General features: G+C 38.4%; 1 protein-coding gene and 1 pseudogene across 2 annotated transcripts in view; both read right to left on the bottom strand.

Annotated features, from left to right (window-relative positions):
- The window catches only part of SLC30A9 (solute carrier family 30 member 9), a 107,566-nt gene that overhangs the window by 52,382 nt on the left and 36,066 nt on the right, over positions 1–19,118 (bottom strand). For both annotated transcript variants that reach the window (XM_017958663.3, XM_003898625.5), the window contains exon 7: positions 1,343–1,401. In XM_017958663.3, coding sequence (XP_017814152.1) covers positions 1,343–1,401 — 59 coding nt within the window. The remainder of the gene's footprint in view (positions 1–1,342; positions 1,402–19,118) is intronic.
- LOC110743257 lies at positions 12,586–14,424 on the bottom strand (annotated as a pseudogene).

Genomic DNA, 19,118 nt, shown 5'->3' on the forward strand with positions numbered 1-19,118 from the left:
ATTATCATCACTGCCAATGTCTAAACTTTGCAAAAGGGGTGCAATGTCTCAAATGCCACTAGAGAGAAGAACATGTGCATAGGTAGCTTTTTATCCAAATATGACATTAACTTCTTGATAGGAGATCCTTCCTAGTCAAGTTTAAATGGAAAGTCAACTTGGCCATAGACTGCTTGGCATCTTAAAGGTGTTGGGGACTTTGGTAAATCATTTCAGTGGAGTGGTGGAGTTGAAAGCCCAATTGGATTAGGTTCAGGAGAAAATAAGAGGTAGAACAGTAAAGGCAAACTTTCTATATGTGTCCCAATATTAATTTTCTTCTAGTAGGAAGGAAAGCAGAGTATTTTGTCACATGTGTAGATGAGTTAGTAAATTTGGTGATGAAAAGATGAGGTGATGGAAAAGATCAGGTACTTTTATGAAATTACACCTATTTTTTCAATAAAATATGAAGCAAGGGCAAGAGCTGAAGAGTAAAGAGTGAGGCTGTTGGGAAGAAAAAGATACGCAATAGCTATTTCAAAAAGTGGGAAGGTAAACATACTCTGGAAGTTTAGTAAGACTGCCAAATAATATTGAATATCCGTTGATTCTGTATAGTCATATAATGAAGAAAGAACAATCACACTGGCTGGGTAATTTTCTTCTCCAAGGGCTAACCTTCTTGGATACAAGCACAGAGTTGGCAGTCTGAATGCTGAACCAGAGTCAGGAGCAGAAAGAGAGAGGCTAAAGAAAATTAAGAGTGTGTATGACAGATATAAATCTCATTAAAACCTAAGAAAATAAAGTCTTCTTCCTCATTTATATCTACATGCTTAAGGTTCATAACATGGTCATGACTTTAAAGAAAACTTACATACGAATGTTTTAAACTTCAAGAAAATCAGGCTGGGTGCGGTGGTTCATCCCTGTAATCCCAACACTTTGGGAGGCCGAGGCAGGTGGATCACCTGAGGTCAGGAGTTCAAGACCAGCCTAGCCAACATGGTGAAACCCTGTCTCTACTAAAAATACAAAAATTAGCTGGGCATGGTGGTGTGCCTGTGGTCCCAGCTACTCGGGAGGCTGAGGCAGGAGAATCGTTCAAACCTGGGAGGCAGAGATTGCAGTGAGCCGAGATTGCGCCACTGTACTCCAGCCTGGGCAACAAAAGCGAAACTCCATCTCAAAAAAAAAAGGAAAATCAGAAATGAATGAATAGACTATAATTCAGTGAACTACAATGTACTCAAGAAACTCTTAGACTGAGATCACAGACAGGCTAGAATTTTACAATGGACTGATATTAGAATTTTGAGGTACAACGCACACATACACATTATTACAAAGCTATCCTTACCTTGGTATTTCCCAAGAAATCTCTGTACTCTCTTAATATTTTTTGGTTTCTAAATAGCCCTGTAAGAATAACAAAATAAATTTAGGTCACAGATATTCTTACTAGTCACAGTTTAGATTAACATGATATTCTCTTTAGGACTATGTTAAATATGCTGTACAAGCTAACAGCAAAAATATTAAGTTATAAAAAATTTGGATTTGTAACCTGATTTAAAAATAGGGAGAGGATTTCAATAGACATTTCTCCAAAGATTATATAGAAACCACCAACAAGCATATGGAAAGATGCTTAACATCACTAATCATCAGAGAAATACATATGAAAACCACAATGAGATATCACCTCACATCCATTAGGATGGCTACTATTAAAAAAACAAGAAACAGAAAATAACAAGTATTGGCAATGTGTCAAAACTGGAACCTTTGGGCACTGATGGCGGGAATGTAAAATGGTGCAATTGGTACAGAAAAAAATATGAAGGTTCCTAAAAAAAATTTTAACACAGAATTACCATATAATCCAGCAATCCTACTTCTGGACATACGTCCAAAAGAATAGAAAGTTGGGGCCTCAAAAAGCTATTCACATGCCCATGTTCATAGCAGCAGTAGTCACAATAGTAGTCAAGAGGTGAAGCAATCCAAATGTCCACGGATGGATGAATGAATGGATAAACAAAATGTGGTATAAACATATGATGATGGAGTATTATTTAGCCTTGAAAAAGGAAGGAAATCCTGTCACATGCAACAACGTGGATAAACCTTGAGGACACTACGCTAAGTGAAATAAGCCCATCTCAAAAGGACAAACGCTGTATGATTCCACTTATATGAGGTATCTAAAGTATTCAAGTTAATAGAAACAAAAAGCAGAATGGTGGTTGCCAGGGACTGGGGGGAGGCAGGGAAACGGGAGGTAGTTATTTAATGGGTATAGTGCTTCAGTTTTGCAATATGAAAAACCTCTGAAGATCTGTTTCACAACAATGTGAATACACTTACACACTTATGAACTGTACCTTTGCAAATAGTTAAAAGGGTAAATTTTGGGCTATGTGTTTTTTACCACAATAAAAAAGGAGGCAGGAGAATCTGGATTTGCAATGAGATAAAGGCAGTTTGGAAAGATTCTTTTCTCAATATTACCTTTAAAAAAGTTAATTAAGCCTGATATAAAAACAAAAGTCCTTCATTTTTACCTCAAAGTTGAAAAATATAAGAGAGTGTTTTTCTATTAATGTGTTTTCTCAAATTTTTGTATTACAAAAAATTCCTTTAACTTTTATTTACAAGGCTACTCATGGTATCATTTTAATAGCAAAAGATGAGAAACATCCTATGGGGGAATGACTGAATACATTACGGTATATCAAAAAATAGAGTATTACAAAATAAAGAAATGTCTTTATTTACTGCTATGGCATAGTCCTCAGGACGGAGTTAAGTAAAATAAGCAAGAGCAGCTCAGCGTGGTGGCTCATGTCTGTAATCCCAGCACTTTGGGAGGCCAAGGCAGGCGGATCACAAGGTCAGGAGATCAAGACTATCCTGGCTAACATGGTGAAACCCCGTCTCTACTAAAAATACAAAAAATTAGACAAGCATGGTGGCATGCACCTGTAGTCCCAGCTACTCAGGAGGCTGAGGCAGGAGAATTGTTTGAACCCGGGAGGTGGAGGTTGCAGTGAGCCAAGATCGCGCCACTGCACTCCAGCCTGGGCCACAGAGCGAGACTCCATCTCAAAAAAAAAAAAAGCAAGAACAGAAAGTATGTATAGTATGCCTTATTTATGAAGGGTATGGAGTTTAATACAAATGTGTATGTTTATTTTCTTTTTAAATATTATTTTTATTTTTAAATTTTGGGTAGGGAAAAGGGTCTCGCTAATGTTGCCCAGGCTGGTCTCAAAAACTCCTGGTCTGAAGTGATCCTCCGACTTCAGCCTCCCAAAGTCCTGGGATTATAGGCATGAGCCATGGAGCCTGGCTTTATTTTCTTATATTTTAAGTACTAAAAAAAAAAAAACACCAAAAACTAATTTTTAGAACAGTTACTTATACAAGAGAGAGGACTTAGAGTGGAAAGGACAGAGATGGAAGCTAGAGTCCTCTGAAATATCTGTTCTGTAGGTTTGACTAAGAAATCATGTAAATTTTTAGGCAATTATAAAATAAAAACAAAATTATGTTTAAAAATCAGAAGCAAAATGAAACAAATGAGCCTAACTGTATATCTATTGATGGTATTTCTATATAGAAAAATTTTAAGTGACTTTATAACACAGAAATTGAAGTATGAATCTCTAGTGGGATATATATACTAAAGATACAAAGAAAAGCAAAGAAATCTTAAATTACATTGTTAATATTAATACTGTTATTTGAAACTACACTTTATTCTTTATGTGTGTAGAGACATAGAATAAATCAATTAAATAATTACTTTAACTTGATTTTATTTTCCAGTAAAAGTGGCTCATTTTAGAAATAGTTGATTACCACCCCAGGATAGGAAACGTACAATATGAGTCTGAAACATATTATTCCTAAAAGTAAGGATGCCATGATACTAGAGTTATAACAAAGGGACTTAGGAGCCAACTGAGGCGCTTCCATTGATCAACATTAGGACAGTTTGACCACTGCTACTTTGTTCTATTCCTTGCATGTTTTCTTCTCCCTCTTCTCTCTTCCTATACCGCTGCTCCCCTCTTGGTAATGAACTCCTGTACTCTCAAGAAACTCTCTCCATCCCTTTTCTTCCTGGGTTATTGACCATAATTGTCTCACAATTTCCACTCTGAAATTTTGCCAACTCATCTGAAAAAGGAAATATTGTCATTTCTAAGCCTTGGTCCCGTGCAGAACTGAGATAATCAAATAGTTTAGAGTCCTCCTAAATATTTATACTCCAAGGCTTCTCGTTTCATATCCTTCCAGTTTCATAATTTCTTATCAGGTTACTAGTAACAAAAATAAATAAAATGGGGTGGAATCCTAATGAAACCATTGAAATAGGGTTGGCAAACTTTTTTTCCAAGAGGACTAGTGACATGGTTTGGACCTGTGTCCCCATCCAAATCTCATGTCAAATTGAAATCCAATTGTTGGAGGGGGAGCCTGGTAGGGGGATAACTGGGTCATGGGGGTGAATTCTCATGAATGATTTAGCAGTATCCCTCTTGGTACTGTCCTCATGACAGGTGAGTTCATTCTCATGAGATTTAGTCATTTAAAAGTGTGAGGCACTCCCCCATCTCTCTCTTGCTCCTGCTATGTAAGATACCTGTTCCCTCTTTGCCTTCCACCAAGATTGGAAGCTTCCTGAGGCTCCCCAGAAGCTTCTATGCTTCCTATACAGCCTGCAGAACTCTGAGCTAATTAAACCTCTTTTCTTTATAACCAGCCTCAGGTACTTCTTTACACCAATGCAAGAACTGACTAATATAGCTAGGTAGCAAATATTTTATGCTTTGGAGGCCGAGAGATAATATAAAGGATATGATAAAGGTATAATAAGAAATAACTACAAATTTCCATGAAATTTATTGACAAAATTTAAAATATAATAAAAATATGTGAATGCAATTCTTTGTAACACAGGTCTACTAATCAGAAGAACAGAATACTTTTTGGGGAGATAGGAAAAAATATTTCACTTAATTGGAATTCAGTTAGTATTCCTTATCATCAAAATTAATTGCAAATATTCATCTATTGATGATGATCTGATATTTTACTATTTCATCTTGAAAATCTTATAGGTAAGTACTGCCAAATACTGACATAAATCTATAAACGTGATTTTAAATAACTATATTCACAGCTTTGAAAGCATTTATAGAATTATATGAAATTCTTGTTGATATTTGCCTTTTAGCATCTTGTTACATTGAGGACTAATCACTGCCAATTGAAGTTAGGAGAAAGCTGCTAAACTGCACAATTCAACAGATTTTGAAATATGCAAATTTCCTCTGCACTTGCATGGAAATCTGAAAAACACTTCTGGTTGGGCTTGGAAAACATATCTGCTGCAGATGTCTTCTATTATTTTTTTATGTGTTCATTCTTTTACTGTCCATTGTTTTAATCTGACTGAATACATGATCCACAAGAGCACTGTACTCCTGGCAATTATTAGAACATGGATTTTGCATGGTAGAAAACATTTAACACTAGTCTATGGGGTGCTGCACTGCTGTCTATAAAGTTCAAAATAAAGATTTATTTTCAAATAAGCGACTCTGGTTTATTTCATACACTACATTTTTTTTGCAGAAAAAAATAAAACTGTACAACTGCATAAATATAAAATTCTTCCACCATGAAAATGGTTAAAACATTCATAAAGACACACCATCAGCATGTGATGCCTCCAGAAAGGAAGAAAGGAAAGTAAAACAAAATGTACAAAGTGAATTAATTAGGCCTGTTACTAGCCAAAGTGATGGGCAAATTCAGATCTCAGACAAAGCTTTAGAACATACTAGAGGACAAAGGAAGAGATGTCAAGACAGCATTCAAAACAAGCACAACACAACTCATCACCTTTTTGTGTTTTTCTGTAGTGTCACTTAAAATTTAAAGGGCAGTTCCCCCATGACAAACCCCCATCCCAATCCCAAGAGAAAAAATAATAATAAAGTAAGACCTAACGCCACAGGAGAAGACTAGAGTATGTTAAAAATGCTCATTGAGTAGGTTTCAAGATGGCCAAATAGGAACAACTCCAGTCTGCAGCTGGCAGCATGAGTGACACAGAAGACAGGTGATTTCTGCATTTCCAACTGAGGTACCTGGTTCATCTCACTGGGGCTTCTCAGACAGTGGGTGCAGCCCACGGACCAGGGTGGGGCATTGCCTTACCTGGGAAGCACAAGGGGTCCGGGAATTCCCTTTCCTAGCAGAGGGAAGCCATGACGGACAGTGCCTGGAAAATCGGGACACTCTCACCCTAATACTGCGCTTTTCCAACAGCCTTAGCAAACAGAACACCAGGAGATTATATCCCACCCCTGGCTCAGAGGGTCCCACACCCACAGAGCCTGACTCACTGCTAGCACAGCAATCTGAGATAAAACTGCAAGGCGGCGAGGCTGGGGGAGGGGCATCCGCCATTGCTGAGGCTTGAGTAGGTAAACAAAGCCACCAGGAAGCTCGAACTGGGTGGAGCCCACCCCAGCTCAGGGAGGCCTGCCTGCCTCTGTAGACTCCGCTTCTGGGGGCAGAGCATAGCTGAACAAAAGGCAGCAGAAACTTCTGCAGACTTAAACATCCCTGTGGGACAGCTTTGAAGACAGTAGTGGTTCTCCCAGCACGCAGGTGGAGATCTGAGAGCAGAGAAAATGCCTCCTCAAGAGGGTCCCTGATCCCCTACTAGCCTAACTGGGAGACACCTCCCAGTAGGGGCCGACTGACACCTCATACAGCCAAGTGCCCTCTGAAATGAAGTTTCTAGAGGAAGGATCAGGCAGCAATATCTGCCAATCTGCAATATTTGCTATTCTGCAGCCTCCGCTGCTGATACCCAGGCAAACAGGGTCTGGAGTGGACCTCCAGCAAACTCCAACAGACCTGCAGCTAAGTGTCCTGTTAGAAGGAAAACTAAGAAACAGAAAGGACATCCACACCAAAACCCCATCTGTACGTCACCATCATCGAAGACCAAAGGTTGATAAAACCACAAAGATGGGGAAAAACCAGAGCAGAAAAGCTGAAAATTCTAACAATCAGAGTGCCTCTTCTCCTCCAAAGGAACACAGCTCCTCACCAGCAATGGAACAAAGCTGGATGGAGAATGATTTTAACAAGTTGAGAGAAGGAGGCTTCAGATGATCAGTAATAACAAACTTCTCAAGCTAAAAGAGGATGTTCGAACCCATCACAAAGAAGCTAAAAACCTTGAAAAAGATTAGACAAATGGCTAACTGTAATAAACAGTGTAGAGAAGTCCTTAAATGACCTGATGGAGCTGAAAACCATAGCCCGAGAATTATGTGACACATGCACAAGCTTCAGCAGCCAATTTGATCAAGTGGAAGAAAGGGTATCAGTGATTTGAAGATCAAATGAATGAAATGAAGTGAGAAGCTGAGAGAAAAAAGAGTAAAAAGAAACGAACAAAGCCTCTAAGAAATATGGGATTATTTGAAAAGACCAAATCTACGTCTGATTGGTGTACCTGAAAGTGATGAGGAGAATGGAACCAAGCTGGAAAACACTCTTCAGAATATTATCCAGGAGAACTTCCCCAACCTAGCAAGGCAGGTCAACATTCAAATTCAGGAAATACAGAGAACGCCACAAAGATACTCCTCGAGAAGAGCAACTCCAAGACACGTAATTGTCAGATTCACCAAAGTTGAAATGAAGGAAAAAATGTTAAGGGCAGTCAGAGAGAAAGGTCAGGTTATCCACAAAGGGAAGCCTAACAGCAGATCTCTCAGCAGAAACTCTACAAGTCAGAAAAGAATGAGGGCCAATATTCAATATTCTTAAAGAAAAGAATTTTCAATCCAGAATTTCATATCCAGACAAAGTAAGCTTCATAAATGAAGGAGAAATAAAATCCTTTACAGACAAACAAATACTGAGAGATTCTGTCACCACCAGGCCTGCCTTACAAGAGCTCCTGAAGGAAGTACTAAACATGGAAAGGAACAACTAGTACCAGCCACTGCAAAAACATGCCAAATTGTAAAGACCATCAATACTAGGAAGAAACTGCATCAAATAACGAGCAAAATAACTAGCTAACATCATAATGACAGGATCTAATTCACATATGACAATATTAACCTTAAATGTAAATGGGCTAAATTAAATAATTGGGCTCCAATTAAAAGACACAGACTGGCAAATTGGATAAAGAGTCATGACCCATCAGTGTGCTGTATTCAGGAGACCCATCTCACACGCAGAGACACACATAGGCTCAAAATAAAGGGATGGAGGAAGATCTACCAAGCAAATGGAGAACAAAAAAAAGCAGGGGTTGCAATCCTAGTCTCTGATAAAACAGACTTTAAACCATCAAAGATCAAAAGAGACAAAGAAGGCCATTACATAATGGTAAAGGGATCAATTCAACAGGAAGAGCTAACTATGCTAAATATATATGCACCCAATACAGGAGCACCCAGATTCATAAAGCAAGTCCTTAGAGACTTACAAAGAGACTTAGACTCCCATACAATAATAATGGGAGACTTCAACACCCCACTGTCAACATTAGACAGATCAATGAGACAGAAAGTTAACAAGGATATCCAGGAATTGAACTCATCTCTGCAGCAAGCAGACCTAATAGCCATGTACAGAACTCTCCACCCCAAATCAACAGAATATACATTCTTCTCAGCACCACATCACACTTATTCCAAAATTGACCACATAGCTGGAAGTAAAGCACTCCTCAGCAAATGTACAAGAACAGAAACTGTAACAAACTGTCTCTCAGACCACAGTGCAATTAAACTAGAACTCAGGATTAAGAAACTCAATCAAAACCGCTCAACTACATGGAAACTAAACAACCTGCTCCTGAATGATTACTGGGTACATAACGAAATGAAGGCAGAAATAAAGATGTTCTTTGAAACCAATGAGAACAAAGATACAGAATCTCTGGGACACATTTAAAGCAGTGTGTAGAGGGAAATTTTAAGCACTAAACGCCCACGAGAGAAAGCAGGAAAGATCTAAAATGGACACCCTAACATCACAATTAAAAGAACTAGAGAAGTAAGAGCAAACACATTCAAAAGATAGCAGAAGACAAGAAATAACTAAGGTCAGAGCAGAACTGAAGGAGATAGAGACACAAATAACCCTTCAAAAAATCAATGAATCCAGGAGCTGTTTTTTGAAAACATCAACAAAATGGATAGACCGCTAGCAAGACTAATAAAGAAGAAAAGAGAGAAGAATCAAATAGATGCAATAAAAAATGATAAAGGGGATATCACCACTGAACCCACAGAAATACAAACTACCTACCATCAGAGAATGCTATAAACACCTTTATGCAAATAAACTAGAAAATCTAGAAGAAACGGATAAATTCCTGGACACATACACCCTCCCAAAACTAAACCAGGAAGAAGTTGAATCCCTGAATAGACCAGTAACAGGCTCTGAAATTGAGGCAATAATTAATAGCCTACCAACCAAAAACAGTCCAGGACCCCATGGATTCACAGTCGAATTCTACCAGAGATACAAAGAGAAGCTGGTATCATTCCTTCTGAAACTATTCCAATCAATAGGAAAAGAGGGAATCCTCCCTAATTCACTTTATGAGGCCAACATCATCCTGGTATCAAAGCCTGGCAGAGACACAACAAAAAAAGAGAATTCTAGACCAATATCCCTGATGAACATCGATGCAAAAATCCTCCATAAAATACTGGCAAACTGAATTCAGCAGCACATCAAAAAGCTTATCCACCATGATTAAGTTGGCTTCAAGGCTGGTTCAACATAAGCAAATCAATAAATGTAATCCATCATATAAACAGAACCAAAGACAAAAACCCCATGATTGGCCAGGCGCGGTGGCTCAAGCCTGTAATCCCAGCACTTTGGGAGGCCGAGGCGGGTGGATAACGAGGTCAAGAGATCAAGACCATCCTGGCTAACACGGTGAAACCCCATCTCTACTAAAAAATACAAAAAAACTAGCCGGGTGAGGTGGCGGGCGCCTGTAGTCCCAGCTACTCGGAAGGCTGAGGCAGGAGAACAGCGTAAACCCGGGAGGCAGAGCTTGCAGTGAGCTGAGATCCGGGCACACACTCCAGCCTGGGCAGCAGAGCGAGACTCTGTCTCAAAAAAAAACAAAAAACAAAAAAACAAAAACCCACATGATTATCTCAATAGATGCAGAAAAGGCCTTCGATAAAATCTGACAGTCCTTCATGCTAAAAACTCTCAATAAACTAGGTATTGATGGGACGTATCTAAAAATAATAAGAGCTATTTATGACAAACCCACAGCCAATCATACTGACTGGGCAAAAACTGGAAGCATTCCCTTTGAAAACTGGCAGAAGACAGTTTTCTGTCTCTCACCACTCCTATTCAACATAGTGTTGGAAGTTCAAGCCAGGGCAATCAGGCAAGAGAAAGAAATAAAGGGTATTCAATTAGGAAAAGAGGAAATCAAATTGTCTCTGTTTGCAGATGACATGATTCTATATTCAGAAAACCCCATCGTCTCAGCCCAAAATCTCCTTAAGCTAATAAGCAACTTCAACAAAGTCTCAGGATAGAAAAATCAATGTGCAAAAATCACAAGTGTTCCTATATACCAATAACAGACAGAGAGCCAAATCATGAGTGAACTCCCATTTACAATTGCTTCAAAGAGAATAAAATACCTAGGAATCCAACTTACAAGGGATGTGAAGGACCTCTTCAAGGAGAACTAAAAAACACTGTTCAACAAGATAAAAGAGGACACAAACAAATGGAAGAATATTCCATGCTCATGGATAGGAAGAATCAATATTGTGAAAACGGCCATACTGCCCAAGTTAATTTATAGATTCACTGCCATCCCCATCAAACTACCAATGACTTTCTTCACAGAATTGGAAAAAACTACTTTAAATTTCATATGGAACCAAAAAAGAGCCCGCATTGCCAAGACAATCCTAAGCCAAAAGAACAAAGCTAGAGGCATCCCCCTACCTGACTTCAAACTAACTACAAGGCTACAGTAACCAAAACAGCATGGTACTGGTACCAAAACAGAGATATAGACCAATGGAACAGAACAGAGCCCTCAGAAATAATACTACACATCTAAAACCATCTGATCTTTGATAAACCTGACAAACACAAGAAATGGGAAAGGATTCCCTATTTAATAAATGGTGCCGGGAAAACTAGCTAGCCATATGTAGAAAGCTGACACTGGATCCCTTCCTTACACCTTATACAAAAATTAATTCAAGATGGATTAGAGACTTAAATGTTAGGCCTAAAACCATAAAAACCCTAGAAGAAACCTAGGCAATACCATTCAGGACATAGGCATGGGCAAGGACTTCATGACTAGAACACCAAAAGCAATGGGAACAAAAGCCAGAATTGACAAATGGGATCTAATTAAACTAAACAGCTTCTGCACAGCAAAAGAAACTACCATCAGAGTGAACAGGCAACCTACAGAATGGGAGAAAATTTTTGCAATCTACCCATTCTACCCATCTGACAAAGGGCTAATATCCAGAACCTACAAAGAATTCAAACAAATCTACAAAAAAAAAATCAAACAACCCCATCAAAAGTGGGCAAAGGATATGAACACACTATTCTCAAAAGAAGACATTTATGCAGCCAACGTACACATGAAAAAATGCTCATCATCACTGGCCATCAGAGAAATGCAAATCAAAACCACAATGAGAGATACCATCTCACACCAGTTAGAATGGCGATCATTAAAAAGTTAGGAAACAGCAGATGCTGGAGAGGATGTGGAGAAATAGGAACACTTTTACACTGTTGGTGGGACTGCAAACTAGTTCAACCATTGTGGAAGACAGTGTGGTGATTCCTCAAGGATCTAGAACTAGAAATACCATTTGACCCAGCCATCCCATTACTGGACATATACCCAAAGGATTATAAATCATGCTTCTATAAAGACAAAGCACGAGTATGTTTGTTGCAGCACTATTCACAATAGCAAAGACTTGGAACCAACCCACATGTCCATCAATGATAGACTGGATTAAGAAAATGTGGCACATATACACCATGGAATACTATGTAGCCATAAAAAAGGATGAGTTCATGTCCTTTGTAGGGACATGGATGAAACTAGAAACCATCATTCTCAGCAAACTATCGCAAGGACAGAAAACCAAATACCACATGTTCTCACTCATAGGTGGGAACTGAACAATGAGAACACTTGGACACAGGAAGGGGAACATGACACACTGAGGCCTGTTGTGGGGTGGGAGGAGGGGGAAGGGATGGCATTGGGGGATATACCTAATGTAAATGACCAGTTGACGGGTGCAGCACAACAACATGGCACATATATACATATGTAACAAACCTGCACATTGTGCACATGTACCCTAGAATGTAAAGTATAATTTAAAAAAAGAGTGATAACCATAATAGATTAAAACACATTGATATATTTTTTTAAAATGCTCATTGATGGGCCATTATCTTTGAAAGAGCAAAAATAAATAAATAAATAAACCATGCCAGTTTTATTCCTATTGAATATTTATACCTTGGACAGCAAACCCTGCTCACATAAATTACAAAACAGATATGATAAAACATGGGTTGAAAAACGACCAGAGTATGCACCTATAGTACTGTACACTAAATAAAATACAGGAGGCAATACTTAGAGGCCAGAAACACTCCTTACAAGTCACTTATGGAATCATAATTTACAGAAAAAATTAGCACCTCTCAAGGCTCAATTTTTCTTGTCACTTACAGTAGAATATTTTGTTGCTATTGCTATACTTTAGTTTACAGTAACTACATTCTAACCAATTAAATGCAGAAAGCAAGTGTAAGCACATAGATTATGCTTTAAGTGTAGGTCCCATACGTATGACAGTTTGTTCAAGACTAACAGGTTTTTGCATCTTTTTTTAAACTTATTAAATGGCTAGTGGGAAAGATTTGTGCTTGTGATCAGCTCTTAACTTCAATTTTTACATCAAGGGATCCCTGAAAACCATCTTTCTCACTGTGCCCAATGTTCTCACCATATACTTTACACTCTATGCAAATTTCAGTGTCCATGGTAAGGTTGGTGAACTGTACAGCAAGGAGGGGATGCAGGTATTTGGGCTGCAGGAGTTTGCCATAGCAGAGATAATTCTGCAGAGGAAAACCAAGGTAGGTGTCCAGTCCAAAATACTCCACATTTCCATCTTTATCCTTATCTTCATCTCACTAGCCAGTGCACTGAACAGGAAAGACATACTCATTATACTTCATCACTGGGTAACTCCCCAAGGACTCACTCTCGGGAGGCTTAGGTTTAAAGCCTAGAACTTGCTTGAGCTTTATAACAACACACAGTTTTGTAGCCGTAAGTTTCGTCATTTAATCTAGAGCAATTTCCCAGCCACTCAAGCTTGAATCTGCAGAACTTTCGCTCACCTCATTCATGATTAAAGTCTCCTTGTTCTTTGGGTTCACTGGGCACATTGTCACAATCTTCAAAAATCAAGTCATCCTTCTGGGCTGAATCTTTGTACTTTTCCAGGAACCTAACTACGTTCAGCACATATGCCTCACAGTGCTTGGGATCATTACGATGAAAGGCAGTTTCAGTCTTCTGGATCTGAGATATCTGTGTTAATCCTGGTGGGGTCCTGATATGTGGTCCTGATATGTGGGCTTAAGTTCACTGATGGTGAGCAGCACCACTTGGATGATTCCGATGAAGATGCCATCCAGGCAGCCATAACATATTATGTAGAACAGAAGGATCTTAAACCAACTGCCACCAGTCCTGCCCCAAAACTCCTTCTTCTCTGAGTTCCAGATGAATTTCTTCCAACTGCCCTCCTCCTTGGCTTTCCTGCAGGTCATGGCAACGGTGGGTCAGCAGCTGCCACAGTCGCAAGGGCAGGTGGCTTCGGGACGCACCCTGGCGTTCTCTGAGGCGTTGCTAGTTGTCTCTGGCCTGGCTCTCCGCAGACAGGACATGCCACTGCCACTGCGGATCTGAGTGCTTCTGTTAAACTTCTAACAGCATGGGAAGTACATAAAGCTGACTGACGTTACTTTAATTCAAACAATGAATCTACTGTTGAAATGACTTTATAGCAGAGTAAGTTTTGTATTTAAACACTGCTTTCCCCTGTAATTTTACATTGAATGCATTAAACATAAGGTCTGCAGCAAAAGCTAATTTTCTAAGCCATTCAGTGTTTGATAATAGTGGTTGACAGGTAGGTCCTCTTATTCAGAAAAATTTGTTTTGAATTTTTCAATCCTGAGTTCAAAAAATGGCAATAAAACTGCTAAACCATTGAAATGCAGTGTAGATGGACAAGTCAGGATAATCAGCTTCTATTTCTTTCAGTGGTTCACAAGTTCAAAGGTGATACAAGTCCACAAGTTCAAAGGTGATACTACTGGTTCAATAGCAAACAAGAGATTTAAGTATTTTCCACAAAGTTCCTACTCATGACAAATATTTTCTGCGAAGTATCTACCGATGAAAAGGCTTTCATCATCTTATGTTTTCACAAGCTTTATAAATTTGTCCAACTAAGGCTTTTTCTGCTCTACACATATTTTTACCACCACTGTCTAAGACATCTTAGCAGATTCCACATCGGGTTTACTGAATTAGTATTTTCACATCGTCTTTGAAAATATTCGTGTGTGGTTGGGCGCAGTGGCTCACACCTGTAATCCCAGCACTTTGAGAGGACGAGGTGGGAGGATCACAAGGTCAGGAGATTGAGACCATCCTGACTAACATGGTGAAACCCCGTCTCTACTAAAAACGCAAAAAAAAAATTAGCTGGGCATGGTGGCACACACCTGTAATCCCAGCTACTCGGGAGGCTGAGGCAGGAGAATCGCTTGAACCCAGGAGATGGAGGTTGCAGTGAGCTGAGATCATGCCACTGCACTCCAGCCTGGCGACACAGCGAGACTCCGTCTCAAAAAAAAAAAATTCTTGCCTGTGGTTGTTCCACACAGACTATTCACAAAGGGTAATTCTTCAGTCTCTTCAAACTCAGCACTCACTCCTCAAATAGTATTGGTACATAGGTCAACTTATCAAGAGCCAAGGAATATCATTCAAAATCATTTGCCTTGCTTTTTAATTGACTACTGATGTCTGTCCCCAGTGTCCTCAACTCTTGAAGCAACTAGTCTTGTCTAAAGACCACTGTACTGGATATATGTCTTCAGCTGCTCAAATTAAACAGGACTTAATTTACCTGCCATTAGAAAACTACTTTCTTTGCTTGGACTAATAAGCCACTCAGAAATCACAACTTTGGTTGCAGCCTCATTTTCATTTTCTATTTTTGTTAACAAATTCTGCTGTAATAGATTCCATCTTAAATTTTCTAGTTTTTCTGACTATTACACTCCTGTGAATTAGGAATACTGTCATGATTGATTAATCTGGTAATGTCAACATATATTATATTCTTTTAACTCAGCTATGGTGTCACTGCATAGTAGACACAGTACTTTGCCATCTAATTCAATAAAAAATAATCCATGCTCAACTGTGACTTAAAAGCACAACACTAGATGTCTACTTTTCTTACTCACCAGATAGGTATGCACTCATACTAAAAACAAAAAAAGAGGTCATGAACAAGGATTCCTATGACATTTGAAATACTATTGAATTATAACTGTTACTGAATTATAGTATACTGAGCAGCAGTGCAAAGGGACAGGAGCACCACATGTGGTCTCTGTTGGAGCTACTCAACTCTGCTGTTGATATGCAAAGGCAGCCATAGACAATATGTAAATAAAAGATCATGGTTACATCTCAATAAAATTTTATTTGTGGACTCTGAAATTTAAATTTCATTTGATTTTCATCTGTCACAAAATATTGTTATTCTTTTGCTTTTTTGTCAGTCATTAAAATATGAAAACCACTCTTGGCTTATAAACTATACATAAACAGGCCGTGGACCAGATTTGTTCATGGGCCATAGTTTGCCAACTCTGGCTACTGAAGACAGATTCCGTAACACCAGCAAAAGTTATTTATTAAGAGCCAGGGACATAGGTTGTTGTAAGCTATCTAGGAAGCCATCCTCTATTAAAATTGATTACACTAAAATCCAAAACTATAAACAAAAAAACCCCATAGAGTTGGCAGGCAATTTTAGAATTAGACTTGCTAGAAATAAACAATATGTGGACACTGACCCTGATGTAGAATGCCGAAGGAACCGTTATGCTCTCTTTGGTTAAAGCGCCTTAGGTTAAAAATAGGGTGGTAAGAAAGATTAAAATGAGCTGGCAGTCAGTTCATGTTGGAAAAACTAAATTGCAATGCACTATCAAGAAACCAAAAGAGAAGGTGGAAAAAAAAAAAGGAACAAACTTAGGGCTTTCAACAGCCATGCAAGGCAAACTCTATTAACTTCTCAAACCCTAAGCAAGTACAGTCCCTTTCTAATACTAATAAAAATCGTCTACGGCCATACCACCCTGAACGCGCCCGATCTCGTCTAATACTAATAAAAATCAGTGTCGTTGATAAGAAGTATAAACACTAAAAAATAAATTGTTCTATCAAATCAGAAAAGGGAATAACAGCAATCATACTGTTCTGAGAAACCCTCACGATGCTCAATAAAATCTCTTAGTCATTTAACAGATAAAGTTGGCCTGATTATCAAAGAAAAATATGTATACATTTTTCATAAATACTAGCACATAGATCTCTACTTTAATCCTGACACATTACCATATATAAGTGCCCAAGAGTAAAAGAACTATATAACTGCACTGGCAATATCTAATTCCCCAGTGGAATATGCCCTATCTGATTGTATCCCATATTAGCACCTATATTACCTATAAAGAAACTCAATGGAAACCATTAACTGAATAGTATATCAGAATTTCCAGGACTACCTGTCCCCGGTATGTATTTCTTCCACTGAAACTAAATACTTCACTTCTGTTAATTTAAGTGCAGTTCTCTTTAGCATATCTGTGGATAAAGATAGTCAGCTAGGCATGGTGGCACACACCTGTAGTCCTGGCTACTCAGGACGCTGAGGCAGGATGATCACTTGAGCCCAGGAGTTCAAGGCTATAATTCACTATGATTGCACCTGAGAATAGCCACTGTATTCCAGCCTGGGCAACACAGTGAGACCCCATCTCTTAAAAAAAAAAAAAAAAAGATAATCAACAACTTTTTCTGATGCCAAAAATCCTTTGATACTAGGATTCACTGTCTCCTTCAAACTTTTGAAAATGCCAAACCAATGATTTAAAAAACTTGGATTTTACAAGGAAAACTACACTTATTCAACATCTAGATGATTTAATATTATATATTCCAGGTCACAAGAATCTCAAACATACTCCTTATTCCTCCTGACTAGATTAGCTGAAAAGAGACACGCCATTTTCAATTTTGCCAAGAAAGGAATCATCAACAGAAGGTCAATCACTTTCTTTGTCAGAATTAAAGCTATTCGAGAACATCCTAGATCTTCAACTAAAGGGCAAATGAGAGGATTATTAAGACTGACAGCTTACTACCGGCAATGGATAGTTAACTTTTCTAAAACAGTTCAAACAACACCATCACATGAACTGACTAAAACAGACATCCTGACCTTTTAATATATACTGGAATATTTATAAATAAAATGATACAATGTCTGGACCTGGTTTCAAAGTAATCCAGTAGAATGAAGGTTAGTGAAAGGGATATACATTAAACAAGGCTGGCCATGTGTTGATAGCTGTAAAGCCAGATGATGGGCATTAAAAGGTTATTATACTTTTCTCTGCGCTTCCGAATATGTTTGAAATTTCCCTACTAAAAAGAGGCGAAACCAAATTTCAAGATAGACTGTTAGAAAATATTTAGAACAAATAAAACTAACGTGGTTAGATTTTGGTTAAAATCCACCAAAAACTTATTTAAATCAATTTTAAAAGACACACAATCTAATAGAAAAGTGAACAAAACATATAAAAATTATTACAGAAGAACTAAGAAAAACCAATACACATAGAAGATAATCAACCTCAGTAGCAGTCAGAGATATTCAAAATTAAACGAGGTACCATCTATTGCCCATCAAATACACAAAAAAGTTAAAATCTTGTTAATATCCAGCATGGGCAAGGGTATGAAAAAACAGTCACACTCATACACTGTGATTGTAAATGTAAACTGGTACCATATTTCCTTCAGAGAGTAATTCTTTAGGATCTATCAAATTTTTAAATACCTATGCCATTTGATCCTAAAATTATACTACTAACACTCAATCCTATGTAAATATTCACAATTATCTAACATGTTAAAAAAATAAGAATATTTATTGATGTATTCTTTGTAACAGTGAAAAACTGAAGAACATAAATCTTGCTACATCCATATAATGGGGTACTATACAACTGCTGAAAAGAATGAGGTAGATTTCTATATGTAGATATGGAAAACGGTTATGATTACACCACTATATAAAGAGCAAGATGTACAACAATATGTATAGTATCATCCCATTTATGTCTTTGTTGCCCAGGGTGGTCTCAAACTCCTGGGCTCAAGTGATCCTCCCACCTCAGCCTCCTGAGTAGCTGGGATTACAGGCAAGTAGCTGGGACTACAGACATGTGCCACCACACCTGGCTCCTAAGAGTCTTACTTGCATATACATTTCAAACACCAAGTACAGCTTCTTGTTCATAGTGGGTACTGGATAAATACCTGCTGAATTAATTAATATAGCTGAGTTAATAGACCTTTCTATAAAAAAGCAATTGCTATGATGTGGCTCTGTGTCCACACCCAAGTCTCATCTCGAATTATAATAGCCATAATTACCACGTACTGAGGACAGGACATGGTGGGAAGTGACTGGATCATGGGGACGGTCTCCCCCATACTGTTCTTGCGATACTTAGTTCTCGAGATGTGATGGTTTTATAAGTGTTTGACGGTTCCTCTTACACATAAGCTGTCTCTCGCCTGACACCATGTTAAGATGTGCCTGCTTCTCCTAGTGCCATGATTGTAAGCT

Source organism: Papio anubis, chromosome 3, assembly GCF_008728515.1.
Source record: "Papio anubis isolate 15944 chromosome 3, Panubis1.0, whole genome shotgun sequence".
NCBI lineage: Eukaryota > Metazoa > Chordata > Mammalia > Primates > Cercopithecidae > Papio > Papio anubis.